The sequence below is a fragment of the Macaca fascicularis genome, chromosome 8, assembly GCF_037993035.2.
Source record: "Macaca fascicularis isolate 582-1 chromosome 8, T2T-MFA8v1.1".
In the NCBI taxonomy this organism is placed as follows: domain Eukaryota; kingdom Metazoa; phylum Chordata; class Mammalia; order Primates; family Cercopithecidae; genus Macaca; species Macaca fascicularis.
The window spans coordinates 41,550,216-41,568,505 of NC_088382.1; the positions used below are offsets into that span (position 1 = coordinate 41,550,216).

Sequence of the window (18,290 nt, forward strand, 5' to 3'; positions counted from 1 at the left end):
ACTGTAAAATCAGTCCAATGATGAACAGTTCAGAAGTCAAATGGTTTATAGGCATTTTGGGCAGTTTTAAAAACCCCTGAGCTCATAAAATGTTGTTAATACTGTAAAATAATTCACACACACACAGGCCAAGTGTGGTGGGTCATGCCTGTAATCCCAGCACTTTGGGAGGCTGAGGCCAGAGGATCACTTCAGGTCAGGAGTTTGGGAACCTGTGAGGCCAACAGGGTGAAACCCCGTCTGTACTAAAAATACAAAAATTAAACAGGGGTGTCGTGGTGTATGCTTATAATCTCAGCTACTCAGGGAAACTGGGAGGTAGGTGCAGGTTGCAGCGAGCCAAGATCGCACCTCTGCACTTCAGCCTGGGCAACAGAGCAAGACTTTGTCTCAAAAAAAAAAAAAAAATAATAATAAAAAATCACACACAAATAAGATATGATATAAAATTTATGAAAATAACATCTTTGCTTAACAGAATATAAAAAGGAACTACCTGGAATAATCATAGTTAAAATTACTGAGAATAAGAGGATGACTCACTCAAGCCTAATCTGCTAATAATTGCCAATTTTACACCACGTCTCCCAACTCCTAGTTGAGCCCATTGTCTACTAAACCAGCATTCCTTTATTTATTTATTTATTTACTTAGAGATGGAGTCTCATTCTGTCGCCCAGGATGGAGTACAGTGGTACAATCTCAGCTCACTGCAACCTCTGCCTCCCGGGTTCAAGCAATTCTCCTGCCTTGGCCTCCTGAGTAGCTGGGATTACAGGCGTGTGCCACCATGCCCAGCTAATTTCTGTATTTTTAGTAGAGACGGGGTTTCACCATGTTGGCCAGACTGGCATTGAACTCCTGACCTCAGGTGAACTGCATGCCTCTGCCTCCCAAAGTGCTGGGATTACAGGTGTGAGTCACCATACCCAGCCCAAGCTTCCTTCTTGAAGTACAAATCTGTTAAGCTTTTTATGCAATCACTACTCTTCAACAATCACACAAAGTGCCATCACTATGGGTTTTCAGTCACTACAATACCATTTATGTTCCTTTTTGATGAGAACCTAAGATACTCAAGACTCAATTCAAGGGACTAGAAAACCTATACCTGGAGAACAAGCCACTGTAAGAACATGTTGGGTCTCATGGGAACTTAGTTTGGATTAGCCAGGGGCGAAGCAGGAGCAAGAGCAACAGTGATGTCATTTCTCAAACATGAGTCTTCTGCAGTAACCAGTAACTGGGAAACTCAGCTGAAAGCTCCCTCCTCAAGACTGAACATTTGAATTTCTTTTTTTTTTTTGAGACGGAGTTTTGCTTTTGTTGCCCAGGCTGGAGTGCAATGGCACAATCTCGGCTCACTGCGACCTCCGCCTCCTAGGTTCAAGCGATTCTCCTGCCTCAGCCTCCCGAGTAGCTGGAATTATAGGCATGCACCATCATGCCTAGCTAATTTTGTATTTTTAGTAGAGACGGGGTTTCTCCATGTTGGTCAGGCTGGTCTTGAACTCCCAACCTCAGGTGATCCGCCCACCCTGGCCTCCCAAAGTGCTGGGATTACAGGCATGAGCCACCGCCCCTGCCGAATATTTGTATTTCTTAACAGATACAAACATGAAAACAGGAGAGGACCCCTGAGATGATCAGAATAAAAGTATTCCTTCCTAAGTAGCCAGCTACTTAAAACTGTGACTGAAGGGGGATATTCCAGTATGTGGACTGCTTATACCTTTGAGAGCAGAAACTTAATTTCGTCTATTCATTACAGGAACTCAAACTTGGGAGATAACATGACACTTTTGACATTCATATTTTATTTACAAGTAAATGAAGACTGTCCCTGTAAACTCTAATTTGGGATACGAAGAATAATATTAAGAAGTAGTTGCTGGCGCCACAGTGACGTGTGAAGGAGTCTATGCCACTGTTTCTTTAAACGATTTTGTTATTTTAAAAAAAACAAAACCCACCTACACGATTTCTTCATGTTGCATGTGTAAAAGACTTAAAAATAAAAGTGACTTTTCAAAACTCTACAGTCTCTGATCAAATGTGTGAGGTGGCTAGGATGTCACTTTCATCAGTGACAGTCCCTACTCTTCAAGAGCAACAGGCTCTGGGCAAAAGACTTAGTACTCATCAAGAGTATCTGCTCTAGGAATGGAAAGACCTCGGTCCTTCAGGGCCTGCACTTTCAACTTCTCTGCTTCCAGCTTGGTCTGCTGCTCTACCCTTTGCTCTTCTAGAATTTCTTCAATGGATACTTGCTGGAGGGGTGTGTCACTCTCCTTTTCCAAGTCCTACAAAAGAGACAGGTTTGAAAACTTCAATTGAAGACCAAGAATAGAAAACATTATAGATCTAAAGGCAAATGGATTCCTCTATTAGGTTCAGATTATTTTTCGTAACTGTGACAGGACTGAAATATCCTTCTCATAGGGACAGATAAGTTTTTCAAAGAAATGCCTGACAACACTACTATAGGATACATATTTACAATGAATGTGGTTAATAGTGATCAGTATTTATTTTTTTTCCGAGATGGAGTCTCTCCCTGTTGCCCAGGCTGAAGTGCAGTGGCACCATCTGGGCTCACTGCAACCTCTGCCTCCTGGGTTCAAGCAATTCTCCTGCCTCAGCCTCCTGAGTAGCTGTGCTTACAGGCACGTGCCACCACGCCCAGCTAATTTTTGTATTTTAAGTAGAGACAGGGTTTCACCATGCTGGTCAGGCTGGTCTCGAAACCTGACCTCGTGATCTGCCTGCCTCGGCCTCTCAAAGTGCTGGGATTACAGGCAGTGACAAGGTATAACAGAGCTTTATGTGATCCAAAATCCCATATTAGGATTAATTTCCTTTAAAAAAAATTAGGGCTGCTTATAGACAGCTATCTCGTAGATAATCCAAGAGGGAGGTTATTGAGGCAATGCGGCCTTAGACTTTTTAAATTATTTTAAGGATGGGTGGGTTGGCTCACAGTTGTAATCCTAGCACTTTGGCACTTTGGGAGGCTGAGGTGGGAGGGTAACTTGGGCCTACGAGTTCAAGACCAGCCTGGGCAACACAGTGAGACCCTAACTCCACCAGGGAAAAAAAAAAAAAAAAAAAAAAACCAGAAAAAAAACCAGCTGGTGTGGTGGTGTTCACCTACAGTTCCAGCTACTCAGGAGGCTGAGGTAGAAGGACTGCTTAAGCCTGGGAGGTTGAAGGTCAAGGCTGCAGTGAGACATGAACATGTCACTGCACTCCAGCCTGGGCAACAGAGCAAGGTCCTGTCTCAAAAAAAGTAAAAAGGCAAAAATAAAAGGGATCCTCTTGCCTTCACCTCCTAAGTAGCTGGGGCTACAGGTGTGCACCACCGTATCAGTTCTGTAGTCTCTAAACTATAACAAGACTCTTTTTCCCTTTACGGCAACAAGTCTTCTAGGGAGAACCTCAGCAGACCATTTAGGTTACTAAACCAATTTGGTCCCAATATTTTTCTCCACTATTTAAAAAATTGCTGCTTAGGTTGGGCGCAATGGCTCATGCTTGTAATCCCAGCACATTGGGAGGCCGAGGCGGGTGGATCACTTGAGGCCAGGAGTTCGAGACCAGCCTAGCCAACATGGCAAAACCCTGTCTCTACTAAAAATATTAAAAAAATTAGCCAGGCGTGGTGGCGGGCGCCTGTAATCCCAGCTACTTGAGAAGCTGAGGCAGGAGAATCACTTGAACCTGGGAGGCAGAGGTTGCAGTGAGCGGAGAGCATGCCATTGCACTCCAGCCTGGGTGACAAGAGCAAAACTCCATCTCAAAAAAAAAACAACAAAAACCAATTGTTGCCTAATAAAAAATTCCTTATTTAAAAAACACATGCTTATTGTAGATAATATAGAAAATAGACAAACAAGGAAAATTTAAAAATTATCCATAATTCCAGTATGGAGGATTAACATTTTGATAATATCCCTACAATTTTTCTACATATATACTGACTTAAACGAAAAAAACCCAGCCAGGCGTGGTGGCTCACACTTGTAATCCCAGCTACTCGGGAAGCTGAGGCACGAGAATCACTTGAATCCAGGAGGCAGAGGTTGCAGTGAGCCAAGATCACACCACTGCACTTTAGCCTGGCTGACAGAGTGAGATTCTGTCTCAAAAGGAAAAAAAAAAAAAATCAAAAGTTAGCTGGGCATGGTGATGCATACCTGTAGTCCCAGCTACTCAGGAGGCTGAGGGGGGAGGATCACTTGAGCCCAGGAGTTTGAGGCTGCAGTGAGCCGTGATCACACCACTGTAGTCAGCCTAGATAACAGAGTGAGACCCTGCCTCAAAAACAAACTCCTGCCAAAAACCCACAATGCAAATACTGACTGTAATTCGTTTTCTTTTCACTTAAATGTGGCATAGTATGCTTAATATTTTTATCTTTGAATGCTTTATAAACACTTTTCATTAATTAATTTATTATTATTTTTTATTATTTTTTATTTTATTTTATTTTTATTTTTTTTTGAGACGGAGTCTCGCTCTGTCGCCCAGGCTGGAGTGCAGTGGCTGGATCTCGGCTCACTGCAAGCTCCGCCTCCCAGGTTTACGCCATTCTCCGGCCTCAGCCTCCCGAGTAGCTGGGACTACAGGCATGTGCCACCACATCTGGCTAATTTTTTTTTCTTTTTGTAGAGATGCGGTCTTGCTATGTTGCCCAGGCTGGTCTCAAACTCCTGGCCTCAAGCATCCTCTTGCCTTGGCCTCCCAAAGTGTGAGCCACTGTGCCTGGCCCTTATAAACATTTGCTAACCAATGTCATAATGCAGAATAACTTTGCTAAAAAAGTATCTCACTATCTACAGATTCAGTTTATTGTCCTTAAAATGAATATACAGGTATTATTTGGTGTTTTTGTAAGATGGAAAGCCTATACAGACAAAGTATTCCTGTTTCTTATCCTCCTCTATGATTTTCAATGATAAAGTTTGGGACGGTATTGACACACAACTCCCGATGCTCTGGCCTGCATACTATCACCACATGCTGCCAAGGTCTCAGAACCCACAGGCAGTGGCATTATCAGACAGAGAGAGGACTCTCACCACAGAAGTTACAATGAAAGCCACACAAATTACATAAGCAAGCCCTGCTCTGGGTCCAATGCTAACAGCACCCAGCAAAGTATGTATTACCACCTGCCCTCCCACCCTATGAGTAGCAGCTAAAGAGAGGACAGTGTTCTCAGCCTAATGCGCTGCGTCTTGGGCTTTTCAGTATGTTACTCGCTGAGCAATTCATGTTGCTGTTGCTGCTTCTTCCCAACAGTCTTATTACTTAATGCTGTGTCATCATCATCGTCCTTGAGGCAGAATTCAGGCATTTCTTAACCAATATAGTGTTTATAGAAACTAAGTGATTCCTACGTATGAATTTCCCTGGGGTTGGTACACAATTTCTCCTGACTGCTGATTCATATAACCATGCAGGCATTCCTGGAACCATGTTTCTCTAGTGGTACCCCTGTAAAACTTCTGCAGCATCCAAACTATAACATATTTTTTTTAAAAAGGGAACTTTTCCTCACAAAAGGGATCCAAGGAAACAAAGAAACTTCAAGAACAAACACGTTCACTTCTGTCTCTGCACAAACATCTACTTTCTCTGCACACACATCTACTTAGATGTACCTTTGCGCCAGTGTAACCAGTAGAAAAAGCATGTCTGCCACGTTTACTACCATAAAACAGAAGCATAGTATCGGTGAATTTTTTTTTTTTTTTTGAGACAGGGTCTTGCTCTGGCACCCAGGTTGGAGTGCAGTGGTACAATCACGGCTCACTGCAGCCTCGACCTCCCTGAGCCCAGGTGAACCTCCCACCTCAGCCTCCTGAGTAGCTGGGACCGGTCATCTGCACCGTCACCCCTGGCTAATTTTTATATTTTTTTGGAAAGACAGGGTTTGGCCATGTTGCCCAGGCTGGTCTCTCGGGGCTTAAGCGATCTGCCTGTCTCGGCCTCCCAAAGCACTGGGATTGCAGATGTGAGCCACTGCACCCACCCCAGTATTTTAACGTAAGTCTTTTCCTCTGATATGTTGCCTCTTCAAAATTACATTCAGAAAAGTATTTTAAAAAATCACCTATAACCCCACCACGCAAAGATGGGTCAGCTCCCCTATAGACTGGCGTACCAAGCATAGTGGCATGTACCTATAGTCCCAGCTACTTGGGAGGCTGAGACAGGAGGATTGCCTAAGCCTAGGAGTTTGAATCTAGCCTGGGCAACACACTGAGACCCCATCTCTGGAAGAAAAAAAGTACTGGAAGACTACTTTATAGTCATTTAGTATCTCCCCATGGGTTCTAGGTGCTTTGTTTCAGACCTTTTTTTTTTTTTATTGAGATGGAATCTTGCTCTGTCGCCCAGGCTGGAGTACAGTGGTGCGATCTCAGCTCACTGCAACCTCCGCCTCCTGGATTCACGCCATTCTCCTGTCTCAACCTCCCGAGTAGCTGGGACTACAGGCACCCGCCACCACACCTGGCTAATTTTTTTGTATTTTTAGTAGAGATTGGGTTTCACTGTGTTAGCCAGGATGGTCTCAATCTCCTGACCTAGTGATCCTCCCGTCTTAGCCTCCCAAGTGCTGGGATTACAGGCGTGAGCAACTGTGCCTGGCCTTGTTTCAGCCTTTACGTGACATAAGAAGAAAACAATTTCCGCCGCCTGGCTGGGCGCGGTGGCTCATGCCTGTAATCCCAGCACACTGGGAGGCCGAGGCAGGTAGATCGCCTGGGGTGAGGAGTCCAAGACCAGCCTGGCCAACATAGTGAAACCCTGTCTCTACTAAAAATATAAAAATTAGATGAGCGTGGTGGCGGGCATCTGTAATCCCAGCTACTTGGGAGGCTGAGGCAGAAGAATCGCTTGAACCTGGGAGGCGGAGGTTGCAGTGAGCCAGGATCGCACCATTGCACTTCAGCCTGGGCAACAGAAGCAAAACTGTCTCAAAAAAAAAAAAAACCCAAAAAACAAAAAATAATTCCTGCTCCTTAAACATGCAAGAAATGATAAACAGAACTAAAAGTACAAACTACAAAAATATTTTATAAATAAGAAAAAGATATTTCATATATTTCACAGCAGCACTTGGGCAGTACTGATTAATAGCATGGATTAGTCATTTCTAGCTGACTATTTCCAATATGAGGTCTCTGAACCAACCCAACCCTGGCAAAATTATCTCCTTACTTTCTCAAATGGCTGTTAAAAGTGGCTACAAACCAAACCACTCTAAAGACTTCTGCGAATTGATTGAAGACATGGCTAGGTATTTAGAAAACAGTATGAAAAACTTTAAAAATTAAGCAAACACCAAAGTTTTTGGTAAGAAAAAAGAAGACAGTGCTGGCTCAACCCTTAATTTCAACTACTCTTGAAGATATTTTTATTTTCCTTGCAAACCCAATAATCAGAAGTAGCAAGATGAAATCAAACGTTTTAAATAAGGCACCTAAAAAAATATCTGAGTACTTCTAGTAGGGGTGTGTGTGTGTGTGTGTGTGTGTGTGTGTGTATGTCTGCACACACAAAGACCTACAGCAACAACACCTCAGAAAAACTGACTTAACCTTTCACCTGCCAGCTGGTCTTTCTGGCACAGATACCAAAATGCCCTCTCCCTGGCTGTGAGCTAAGGATTCAAGTAAGACTGAATTCCATTCTCGTGATAGGTAACAGAAAAGCTTTTCCTATAGCCACTCTTTCCCTTTCCCCCTTTACTAATATAGACATCACATTATACTATATATGCAATGTGTGCTTCCCTCAAATACTGTGCATTAGCTTTATGCCATGAAAAACTACTTGTATCCAACTGTTTAAATGACTGTAAAATATTCCAACGTATGTAAGTCACATCTTCCCCAGCATATATAAATCAAGCTTTGTCAATTTTCTGCTATTAAACAAATACATTAATGAACACATTTGTTACAGAATCGTATTTTTTTTTTTTTTTTTTGAGACGGAGTCTCGCTCTGCCGCCCAGGCTGGAGTGCAGTGGCCAGATCTCAGCTCACTGCAAGCTCCGCCTCCCGGGTTTACGCCATTCTCCTGCCTCAGCCTCCTGAGTAGCTGGGACTACAGGCGCCCGCCGCCGCGCCCGGCTAGTTTTTTGTATTTTTTTAGTAGAGACAGGGTTTCACCGTGTTAGCCAGGATGGTCTCGATCTCCTGACCTTGTGATCCGCCCGTCTCGGCCTCCCAAAGTGCTGGGACTACAGGCTTGAGCCACCGCGCCCGGCCAGAATCGTATTTTTTAATGGTATCCGGTAAAAAGATACTTTGCTGCCAGTGGGATCAAAAACCTTTAAAATACCAAAAGGCACTGAAACAAAGTTAAGTATTCTCTGTAGCTTCCCTAATTTGGTAGTTGCCTGTAAGAAGCCAGATAAAATGTGGAAAATATTTTTATTCTCTCTTGAAAAGACAAAAAAAAAGAAAGTCTAACTAGCATGAATATGAAGATCTACAGCAGCTTAATAGTTTTCACTTACTATTTCTCCTAGTAGGACCACATTTTCTCCTCTGACCACAAAAATCCCTCGAGGAATATCACCGTATTTTTTGCCCACATGAATACGCTCCACAGTCTGATGTAGTACTAAGTTTGCTATAAGTGTATAGGGAAAAAACAAAGATATTTAGTTTAACTATTGGGTAAAGGTCCATAACTCAATAATCATTTATTTTGAACAGAAAAGATTTAGCTAAACACGATTTCCAAGCATTAAAATTCTTTTTATTTATTTATTTTTTGAGACTGAGTCTTGCTGTTGCCCAGGCTGGACTGCAGTGGCACAATCTCAGCTCACTGCAACCTCCGCCTCCCAGTTTAAGCAATTCTCCTGCCTCAGCCTCCGGAGTAGCTGGGACTACAGGTGCCTGCCACCACTCCCGGTTAATTCTTGTATTTTTAGTAGAGACAGGGATCACCATATTGGCCAGGCTGGTCTTGAACTCCTGACCTTGTAATCTGCCTGCCTCAGCCTCCCCAAGTGCTGAGATTACAGGTGTGAGCCACAGTGCCCGACCCTCAAGATTTCTAATTCTGAGGAAGGCTAAAATTTCAAATAATCTTCTCCTATTTCATTGAGACATACCAGTTAGGGGATGTCTGGGATTATGTTGGGCTAATACATGAATGATGGTAGAAATAAGAGAAATAAATTCCTTTGTAAGTTAATTGCTAATACCAAAAAAGCCATAGGAAAATATAAACGAATAAGGCCCTTGGAAAACTTGGGTCTAAACAACCAGAGAGATCAAAACTTTGTTTTCTGGAAAGAAACAGCTTTTCTTTTTGTGTGGGTAGGTGTATGTGATGATTTGCTGAAGATTCAACTTTGTTTTAGTAATTAGGATTCATTTAACCCAATGCAGGTATCCATGGGTTATGATACAGCAAAAACCTATTTTTTCACCTTGACAGATAACTATATTTGCAACCTAAAAGTCAACTTAATATTCACTACCTTTCACTCAAAGTACTCTGATGAATCTGACTTAAGAATCAGGACTCCAATTTGTTAACAATAATTTTTTTTCCTCTTTTATTTTTTATTTTTGTGACGGAGTCTTGCTCTGTCACCCAGGCTGGAGTGCAGTGGCCAGATCTCAGCTCACTGCAAGCTCCGCCTCCTGGGTTTACGCCACTCTCCTGCCTCAGCCTCCTGAGTAGCTGGGACTATAGGCGCCCGCCACCTCGCCCGGCTAGTTTTTTGTATTTTTTAGTAGAGACAGGGTTTCACCGTGTTAGCCAGGATGGTCTCGATCTCCTGACCTCGTGATCCGCCCGTCTCGGCCTCCCAGAGTGCTGGGATTACAGGCTTGAGCCACCGTGCCCGGCCATTTTTCCTCTTTTAATTAGTACTACTTGTCCTATTTGAAGTAAAGGAGAAATCTATGTTCATATCTTCCATAATTCTTACAATGTTTTAATTACGTTTTTTCCTCATGCTCAAATCCAGTGATTTTGCAGATATCCAATAAATGTTAGCATGAACATGAAGTTCCTTGAAACAGAAGGAAACATAATCTTTTTTTTTTTTTTTGAGATGGAGTCTGGCTCTGTCGCCCAGGCTGGAGTGCAGTGGCCGGATCTCAGCTCACTGCAAGCTCCGCCTCCCAGGTTCACGCCATTCTCCTGCCTCAGCCTCCCGAGTAGCTGGGACTACAGGTGCCTGCCACCTCGCCCGGCTAGTTTTTTGTATTTTTAGTAGAGACGGGGTTTCACTGTGTTAGCCAGGATGGTCTCGATCTCCTGACCTCGTGATCCACCCGTCTCGGCCTCCCAAAGTGCTGGGATTACAGGCTTGAGCCACCGCGCCCGGCCCACATAATCTTGTAACTTAAGAAAAATGCAGGATGCAAAACGAAGACAGAGGCCTCTTATTCCAATGTATCCCTATACGTAAAGTATTAAGCTTAATGTTGGGGTCCTTAAAATACAGGAAATGCCCTCTACCCAATTTTCATTGGCTAGGGAGGGATTACCTTCACTTCTGGAACTGCTCTGAATTCACTGTACCCTGCCAACGTAGAAATAAGCAGCCTTGGGCCAGGCACAGTGGCTCACGCCTGTCATCCCAGCACTATGGGAGCTAAGACCAGCCTTCCAGCTGTCCCCACCAGTGCACCAGACATGTGAGTGAAGCTCCTTCAAACTAGCTGACTCACCTTCTAGACACCAAGCGACTGTCCTAGAGCCATGAGGAGCAGAACAACTGTCCAGCTCAGCTGGGTGGGTGGATCACCTGAGGTCAGGAGTTCGAAACCAGCCTGGCCAACAGGGCGAAACTCCATCTCTACTAAAAATAGAAAAATTAGCTGGGTGTGGTGGCTGGAGCCTGTAATTCCAGCTACTTGGGAGGCTGAGACACAAGAATCGCTTGAATCCGGGAGGCAGAGGTTGCAGTGAGCCAAGATTGTGCCACTGCACTCCAGCCTGGGCGACAGAGTGAGAGCTCAAAAAAACAAAACAAAACAAAACAAGATGAGCAGCCTCTTCGGTGGACTGAGTTTATTTTTATCATTTGGCTCCCCCTACTGGGGATTCTAGTGAAAGCCAGTTTTAGAAACATGAACTTGGAAATATATAAGCTTTGAACAACCTAATCTGAACGTATAGAAAACAATGATACACTCACTAAAATCAGTCCTACTAAGTCACACATGTGAAAAAGTTGCAGATAAATTTCAATATTAAATAACAAAAAATGCAGTGGGAAGCTGTTATTATCCAGAGCATGAGAGATGTCCATAAATTAATACATACCAAATTGATCGATGCTTCTTAAAAAGCCTATAAGTGTCCTTCCATCTCGAAGCAGAACCAAGTGCTTTTCTGGGGAGAGGGGAAAAAGTCTTTTAAATGAAAACTGACAAGTTCAGTGAGTATTTAGGATAATTAAAATAAATAACAGTTTAAGCTGTACCACTTCCTCTGCCAGTGCATTTAAGGTGAAGTTCAAGTTCACTGGAAAACTGAAGAAAGCAGCACAGCAACCCAGATTTATATAACATCAGTGGTGAAAAGAATCAGAGCAGTGTGGCAGAGTGGGAAAAGGACAGGGCACGGCATCAGGAAGCCTGACTTAGCTGGCTCTAGACCCTTTATGTCTTTGTTTTTTTTTTTGAGACAGAGTCTCACTCTGTCACACAGGCTGGAGTACAGTGGCACAATCTCGGCTTACTACAACCTCTGCCTCCCAGGTTCAAGCGATCCTCCTGCCTCAGCCTCTTTCGTAGCTGGGACTACAGGAGTTCGCCACCATGCCTGGCTAATTGTTGTATTTTTAGTAGAGATGGGGTATCACCATGTTGGCCGGATTGGTCTCGAACTCCTGACTTCAGATGATCCGGTCACCTCGGCTTCTCAAAGTGCTGGGATTACAGGTGTGAGCCACGGCGCCTAGCCAAAGACCCTTATGTTTGACACTTAAACCATTTCAATGTCATGTCAGTTTTTATATCTGTAAATTGACAAATACAGTCTAGATGATTCTTATGATCTTATTTATAGAATTATTTTGTCCTCAAAAGACGAGCTTCTATCTCACATTTTGTTTGTAACCAGGGAAGGCTTTAAATAAAAACACAATGCTTCAGGTATTTAAAATGAAGACTCTAATAATAAGCTAGAGCAGAAATTCAATGTTTACTGAGAGGGCATGTGCTGTGCTGGGGTCTAAACATACAGTAGAGAATGAGACTTAGAAAGTCACCAATGTTATAAATTTATATTCATGGTGGAGGAGGACAAATAAACAAGAAAATAACCTATTGTGATTAGGACAATGGAATAATAAACTAGCAAGGCAGTATGATGAAGGGAGAGAAGTGGTTACAGAAGGAAGGGTGGCAAAGGAAAGCCTCTCCGAAGAGGTGACTTTGAGCTGACACTGAAGAATGAGAATAAGCCAGTTACTAACACACCCAGCAAAATTTCTTTCATTCCATGCTTAAAGTACCTTCTAGATGCAGAACAAAGGAAAAACACAGTGACTCTGCCCTGAAGGAATTTATACTCTTCCTTGGACTATAAATAAGTACCACAGAAAGCAAATCTTAATTATATGAGACTACAGAGATAGAAGCTATATTTCTGAAGGAGGTATCAGAGTTGGACCTTGAAAGGCAGATAATTTTAGGGCACGGGAAGAGTGATAGACAGGAAGCTGGGAGGAGAAGGAAATCTGTAAATTAAAGAGGAGGAATAAAAGGGCCATACATCCATGTTTAGCTAAAAGCTGAGGCTGTGAAGGGAAAGAACAGTAGATAAAGTCAGAAAAGTACTGGGGACAGGCTGCATTTAGATTTGACTTCACAGGGAACAAGAAAACATAAAGTGATGGAGTCTGTTAACTGAGTTTGTGTAAGTGGGTATGTGTGAGAGGGTGGGGTGCTAAAGATGTGAGGTAAAGATGTAGGAGTTTTATGAGACATCACAAAACTATTTACCAAGAGTTGGGAATAAAAGCAGCAAGCTCAGGGTGAAGGTTATTAGCTCTTTGTGATTCTAAAGTGCTATCAGGACACTTAAACAGAAACATACGCAGATAGTTGGAAACAGTAAGACTGGAAAACCAAAGACATCAAGACTAGAGAAAGCAATTTTAGATAAATCTGCAAAGAGGTGATATAAAATTACTAAAGTACAGGAGATCTACTAAAGATTTAAAGAAGTAGGCCACATGGCATCCAAGTGACCATCTATATTGGAGAACAGTAAGAGCCAGAGAAGTAAGAAAATCACCAAGTACCAGTTGTTAGAGAAATCAAGAGAAGAGAATTAAAGAATCTGGTGGGGACAGTATCACAGTGCTACAGAGGGGAGAGAACACAGAAGAATGCCTTAGACGAATAACTTTGAAGAATGCAGCTTGACTAGTGTGTTCAGGATAAAAATTAGATTGCAGGAGTAATGTAAGTGGTCTATTGAAGGTGATAAGGAAACAGACAAAATGAAAATGACTCGAGGTTTGGGGACAAAGATATGAAAAAAGGGATGGGAATATGATGAAGAGAACGGAGAAAATATTTGAGATGGATAGACAATAACACATATGAGGGGAAGAACGCAGGGGTTGGGGAGACAGAGGATATGAAAGAAAAAGGGTAACAACGAAAAAAGGTTCCAAAAGCAGTGAGAGGAGACAGTAAGAACAGACAACAAAAAGGGAGGAATCCTTCCTACTGAAATTAGAGGATGGGTGGAAATACAGAAAGACAGGCAGGAAACTGTGTGCTAGGGTGGGGGAGCAAAGGGTGCATATCAAACGGTTTCCAAGTTTTCATAAAGTGGGGGGTCTGGAATCTAAAAAGTGGTAGGGGTTAGAGGGCCAAACAGCAAAACTGATTTTTAGTAAAATGGCAGGATGTGTTAGAGGATATATGAGAGATGAGGGCAAAAGGGCATCCTCAAGCAATTAAAATATCCTGTTACACATAACAGGTTCATATAGACGTTAATATGTATTTAGTCCAATTACACTACATTTCCCTTACATAGCAAAATAAGTAATCTGGGTTAAAAAAACTATCTGTCGGCCGGGGGCGGTGGCTCACGCCTGTAATCCCAGCATTCTGGGAGGCCAAGGTGGGTGGCTCACCTGAGGTCAGGAGTTGGGAGACCTGCCTGGCTAGCATGGCGAACCTCGTCTGTACTAAAAAATGCAAAAATTAGCTGGGCGTGGTGGCAGGTGCCTGTAATCCGTTACTGGGGAGGCTGAGGCACAAGAATCGTTTGAACCCGGGAGGTGGAGGTTCCAGTGAGCCGAGATCGCGCCACTGCAAGACTCTGTCTCAAAAAAAAAAAAAAAAAAATTTCATTTTATGGTTGACAGATTTTTTTTTTTTTGGCCATCTGCCCGCCTCGGCCGTCCAAAGTGCTGGGATTACAGGCGTGAGCCACCCCGCCAGGCCCATAAAACGAAATTTTAACCATATATTCTAAATCGTATATTCACAGAGTAACTGAGACGATTGCAACTTGTTTAAAACCATGTGTAAATCATCTTGAAACAGTAAGTTAATGAGAAAGATCACGTGATTAAAACAATAAAAAATGTTGCTTGAGGAATAATACACAGATAGAATTTAGAAAAAATGAAAGCCCGGACAACTGCAGGCGGTTCTTTCCGCTTTTGTATAGGACTGAGCTCCTCTTCCGGACAAAAACTAGGAATAAAGGAGGTCTTCTTAGTAAAAGCAAAAATGAATTGTCTTAAAAAAAAAAAAAGGTTGCAAGTGATTTTCCAGAAAAGTCAATACCATGTCTAACAGTGGTCTCTACTACAATAACCTGAAGGTGCTAATGACCCTCACAGTAAAATAAGCTAGCAAATAGCCACACCGTAGAGCGCCTACGTTTACTGCCAATCAAGTCCAACTGCTGCTGTCTTAATATTTTTGCTTTTTAATGAATCCTTTCTCTAGGTATTCCGATCCATCCACCGGTAACACGCTGATACTTCGAAATACTGCAGGCAGGAGGGGACGGGGGAGAAGCCCCCCCCCCGGGCTTCTTTCGTGTTCGGGCCTCTGCTGCCGCGACCCACGAAAGTACGAATGAGTTCCATCGCTTGGGGCTCACCAGCCAGAGGGCTGGCGGAGGCTGCGAGGGGCAGAACAAGTAGCAGGCTACTGGGTGGGCAAGCGGTGTGTACCGCAGCTGTGGAGGACATCGACGCGGAACGCCCGGATTGAGCTCAGAACACACCGGCCCCGCCCGGGACTCATTCTACAAGCTTCTTCGGAAGAGGCGCCCGCCCGGGAGGGTCTCACCCCAGGCTCCACCGGGAGGAGATGAACTACTCACTGTCAATGTCCTCGATGAGGCTGGCGGTGCCGGGCATATAGTTCATTTTGAACTGAAATAACGCTGCAATGCACAGCGGCGGGGGGCCAGCGCGTCCAAAACCTCCTCCCTCCTACCGCAGTCGCCGCCTCGGCGGGACCGAGCCCGGAATCCCGACCGAGACCAGCACTTCTGCCCCGGCTTTCAGCCGCCGGGGCCTGCCGGAAGCTCCTCCATATTACCCCCACCCACTTCCTGTAACACGTGCGGGCCCCCAGGAAGAGGAGGGGTAGCCGTACGGTTGGGGGACACCCTTTCCCTGTTCCTGTTAAGTAGGGAAGAGGCATCTCCATTGGATAGATGGCGAAGAAACGTATACTCCCTCTTAAGGAACACGGTGTCTTCCTTCGTCCCCGGGTTCCCGAGACCCCAGAGTCACGGACCTCCGTCCCTCAGCTCTCGGGGCTCGGCAGCAGAAGGGGCGGGACCGGGCCTGGGATTGGCTGGCGTCGTCCGACCCCCTTCGCTGCTCTCCATTCGCAATCGCCCGCGGGCGCCTGCGCGAAGGGTCGGCCGTGGGGCGGGGGGCGGGAAGCGCTTCAGGGCAGGAGAGCCCATGTCGGCCCTGAGGCGCTCGGGCTACGGCCCCAGTGACGGTCCGCACTACGGCCGCTACTACGGGCCTGGGGGTGGAGATGTGCCGGTGCACCCACCTCCACCCTTATATCCTCTTCGCCCCGAACCTCCCCAGCCTCCCATTTCCTGGCGGGTGCGCGGGGGCGGCCCAGCGGAGACCACCTGGCTGGGAGAAGGCGGAGGAGGCGATGGCTACTATTCCTCTGGAGGCGCCTGGCCAGAGCCTGGTCGAGCCGGAGGAAGCCACCAGGTAAGCTTTGCACCCTCTGTCCTTGCGGGGAGGTGAGGGCCCTTGGGGCTGGGATTCGTAAAGGATCGGGTTTCATATTTGTTTTCCTTATGTGGAGGAGGGTCGGGGAGGGGGGATGTTGGAGAGACCGAGACTGGGATCAGAGGTTGGGGGATATGCTTGTGTTCCCTTTGCCCCTCCTTTTCTGCGTCGACCGCAAAAAATACGTTTATTACCATTTAAAAAAGAAAGATCCTGCGCGGGCTTACTAAGCTTGGCAGCAGGCTGCAGATCTCTCTGCTGGGAGCAATGCTGGGTAGGGGTGGCACGGATCTGCTGCTCCAGCTCTAGCAGTTTATCCTGCGTGACTGGCAGTCCGGCTCTCCCCGGGAAGGGAAGTGACTGCAGCCCCCGATGTCGCTCAGTGACCCTCCCGAGGGGAAGGAACCTTTGCGAGGGGGAGGTTCTGGGCATTTAGCGTTTGCCCCTAATGCCTTGCCTGAGATCGAATCGTGAATAATCAGTGTTGTAAAGCACCTTTACGCGGATTGACTGATTTAATTTTCACGGCGACTGCAAGGTAAAGTGGCATTACAGCAGCCCCCGCCCCCCGCCCGCTTTTTTTATTTTTTCGAATAAGGAACCGGGGCTCTACGAGGTTAACTCACTTGCCTAATACGCTTGGACCTGTAACATTTTATTCTGTTTTCCCGCCGGACATACACTTCTGCTTTCTTAATGCAGTCTTCTGGGTAGTGGGTTGCCGTTCTACGGTGGCGGCACACCTCTCTATTCGTTCAAGAATTACCCTCATTTGTTGAAAATGTAATAGTGAAATTCCCGTACATTGCTGGTGGGGATGTAAAATGGTGGAAAATAGTTTGGTAGTTCCTCAAAACATTAAGCATTAGAATTAGTATAACACCCAGGAAGCCCACTCTTGGCTATATACCCAAGAAAACTGAAAACATATGTTCACATAAAGCTTGTCCACCCTTGTTTCTAGCATCATTATTCATAATCGCCAAAAAGTGGAAATGTTATTTATTTATTTTTTGTTAGATGGAGTCTTGCTCTGTTGCCCAGGCTGGAGTGCAGTGGCACCATCTCAGCTCAGTGCAACCTCCGCCTCCCGTGTTTAAGCGATTCTCCTGCCTTAGCCTCCTGAGTAGCTAGGATTACAGGCGCCCGCCACTGCGCCCGCCACCGCGCCCGCCACCACGCCCGTATAATCTTTGTATTTTTAGCAGAGAGGGGTTTCGCCATGTTGGCCAGGATGGTCTTGAACTCCTGACTTCAGGTGATCCCCCTTTCCCCCGTTCCTCGGCCTCCCGAAGTGTTGGGATTACAGGCATGAGCCACTGCGCTCGGCCCCAAATGTCATTTTATTTGGGTTATAATAAAAGAGTGAACCTCTCACAGCCCTGGTTCTTTATTCGAATACAGGAATGTTGTAAGGACATAACGACTGATGCATCAATAAACAAAATATGGTGTTAATATATTCATACAATGGAATATTTGGCCATAGAAAGGAATGAACTACTGATACGTGTTACAATATGAATGAACCTTGAAAACATCACACTACGTGAGCAAAGTCAGTCAGAAAGACTGCATATTGTGTCATTCCATTTATATAAAATGGCCAGAGTAGGTAAATCTAGAGACAGAAAGCTTAATGGTTGCCAGAGGTTGGGGGACTGGCGGTGTAGGTGAGAATATGCTTTTTGGGATGATGAAATGTTCTAAAATCAGGGCCTGGTGAGATGGCTCTCACCTGTAATCAATCCCAGCACTTTGGGTGGCCGAGGCCAGAGGATTGCTTGAGTTCAGGAGTTTGAGACCAGCCTGGGCAACATAGTGAGACCTTGTCTCTAAAAAAAAAAATAAAAAATAGAAAACAAAAAATAAGAAATCTTCTAAAATCAATGATGATGGTTGCACAACTCTGAATATACTAAAAACTACTGAATTGTACATTTTAAAAGGGTAGAGTTTATAGCATGTTGATTATATCACAGTTTAAACAATTGTATGAGAAATACATGTAGCAGTGAGAAATTATTTTTTATTTTTGAGGCGG

General features: G+C 44.7%; 2 protein-coding genes across 3 annotated transcripts in view; one reads left to right on the forward strand and one right to left on the reverse strand.

The window, feature by feature from the left end:
- Positions 1 to 1,800: 1,800 nt before the first annotated feature.
- Positions 1,801 to 15,585, reverse strand: LSM1 (LSM1 homolog, mRNA degradation associated). Its single transcript, XM_005563102.4, has 4 exons — positions 15,361 to 15,585; positions 11,317 to 11,385; positions 8,537 to 8,652; positions 1,801 to 2,303 (listed from the first exon to the last, which is right to left on the reverse strand). Exons 1-4 carry the CDS (start codon positions 15,404 to 15,406, stop codon positions 2,133 to 2,135), a joined length of 402 nt encoding a protein of 133 aa, XP_005563159.1. The 5' UTR covers positions 15,407 to 15,585; the 3' UTR covers positions 1,801 to 2,132.
- A 355-nt stretch (positions 15,586 to 15,940) lies between these two features.
- The window catches only part of BAG4 (BAG cochaperone 4), a 37,319-nt gene continuing 34,969 nt past the window's right edge, over positions 15,941 to 18,290 (forward strand). For both annotated transcript variants that reach the window (XM_005563100.4, XM_005563101.4), the window contains exon 1: positions 15,941 to 16,225. In XM_005563100.4, coding sequence (XP_005563157.2) covers positions 15,956 to 16,225 — 270 coding nt within the window. In that variant the 5' untranslated portion in view covers positions 15,941 to 15,955. The remainder of the gene's footprint in view (positions 16,226 to 18,290) is intronic.

Excerpts from the sequence above, each read along its gene's own strand:
- LSM1 (XM_005563102.4), bottom strand. The coding sequence starts at position 15,406 with ATGAACTATATGCCCGGCACCGCCAGCCTCATCGAGGACATTGACA. Across the intron at positions 11,386-15,360 it reads CCTCATCGAGGACATTGACA|AAAAGCACTTGGTTCTGCTT; the intron begins GTGAGTAGTTCA and ends CCCTCTCCCCAG. Across the intron at positions 8,653-11,316 it reads AAGAAGCATCGATCAATTTG|CAAACTTAGTACTACATCAG; the intron begins GTATGTATTAAT and ends ATACACTTATAG.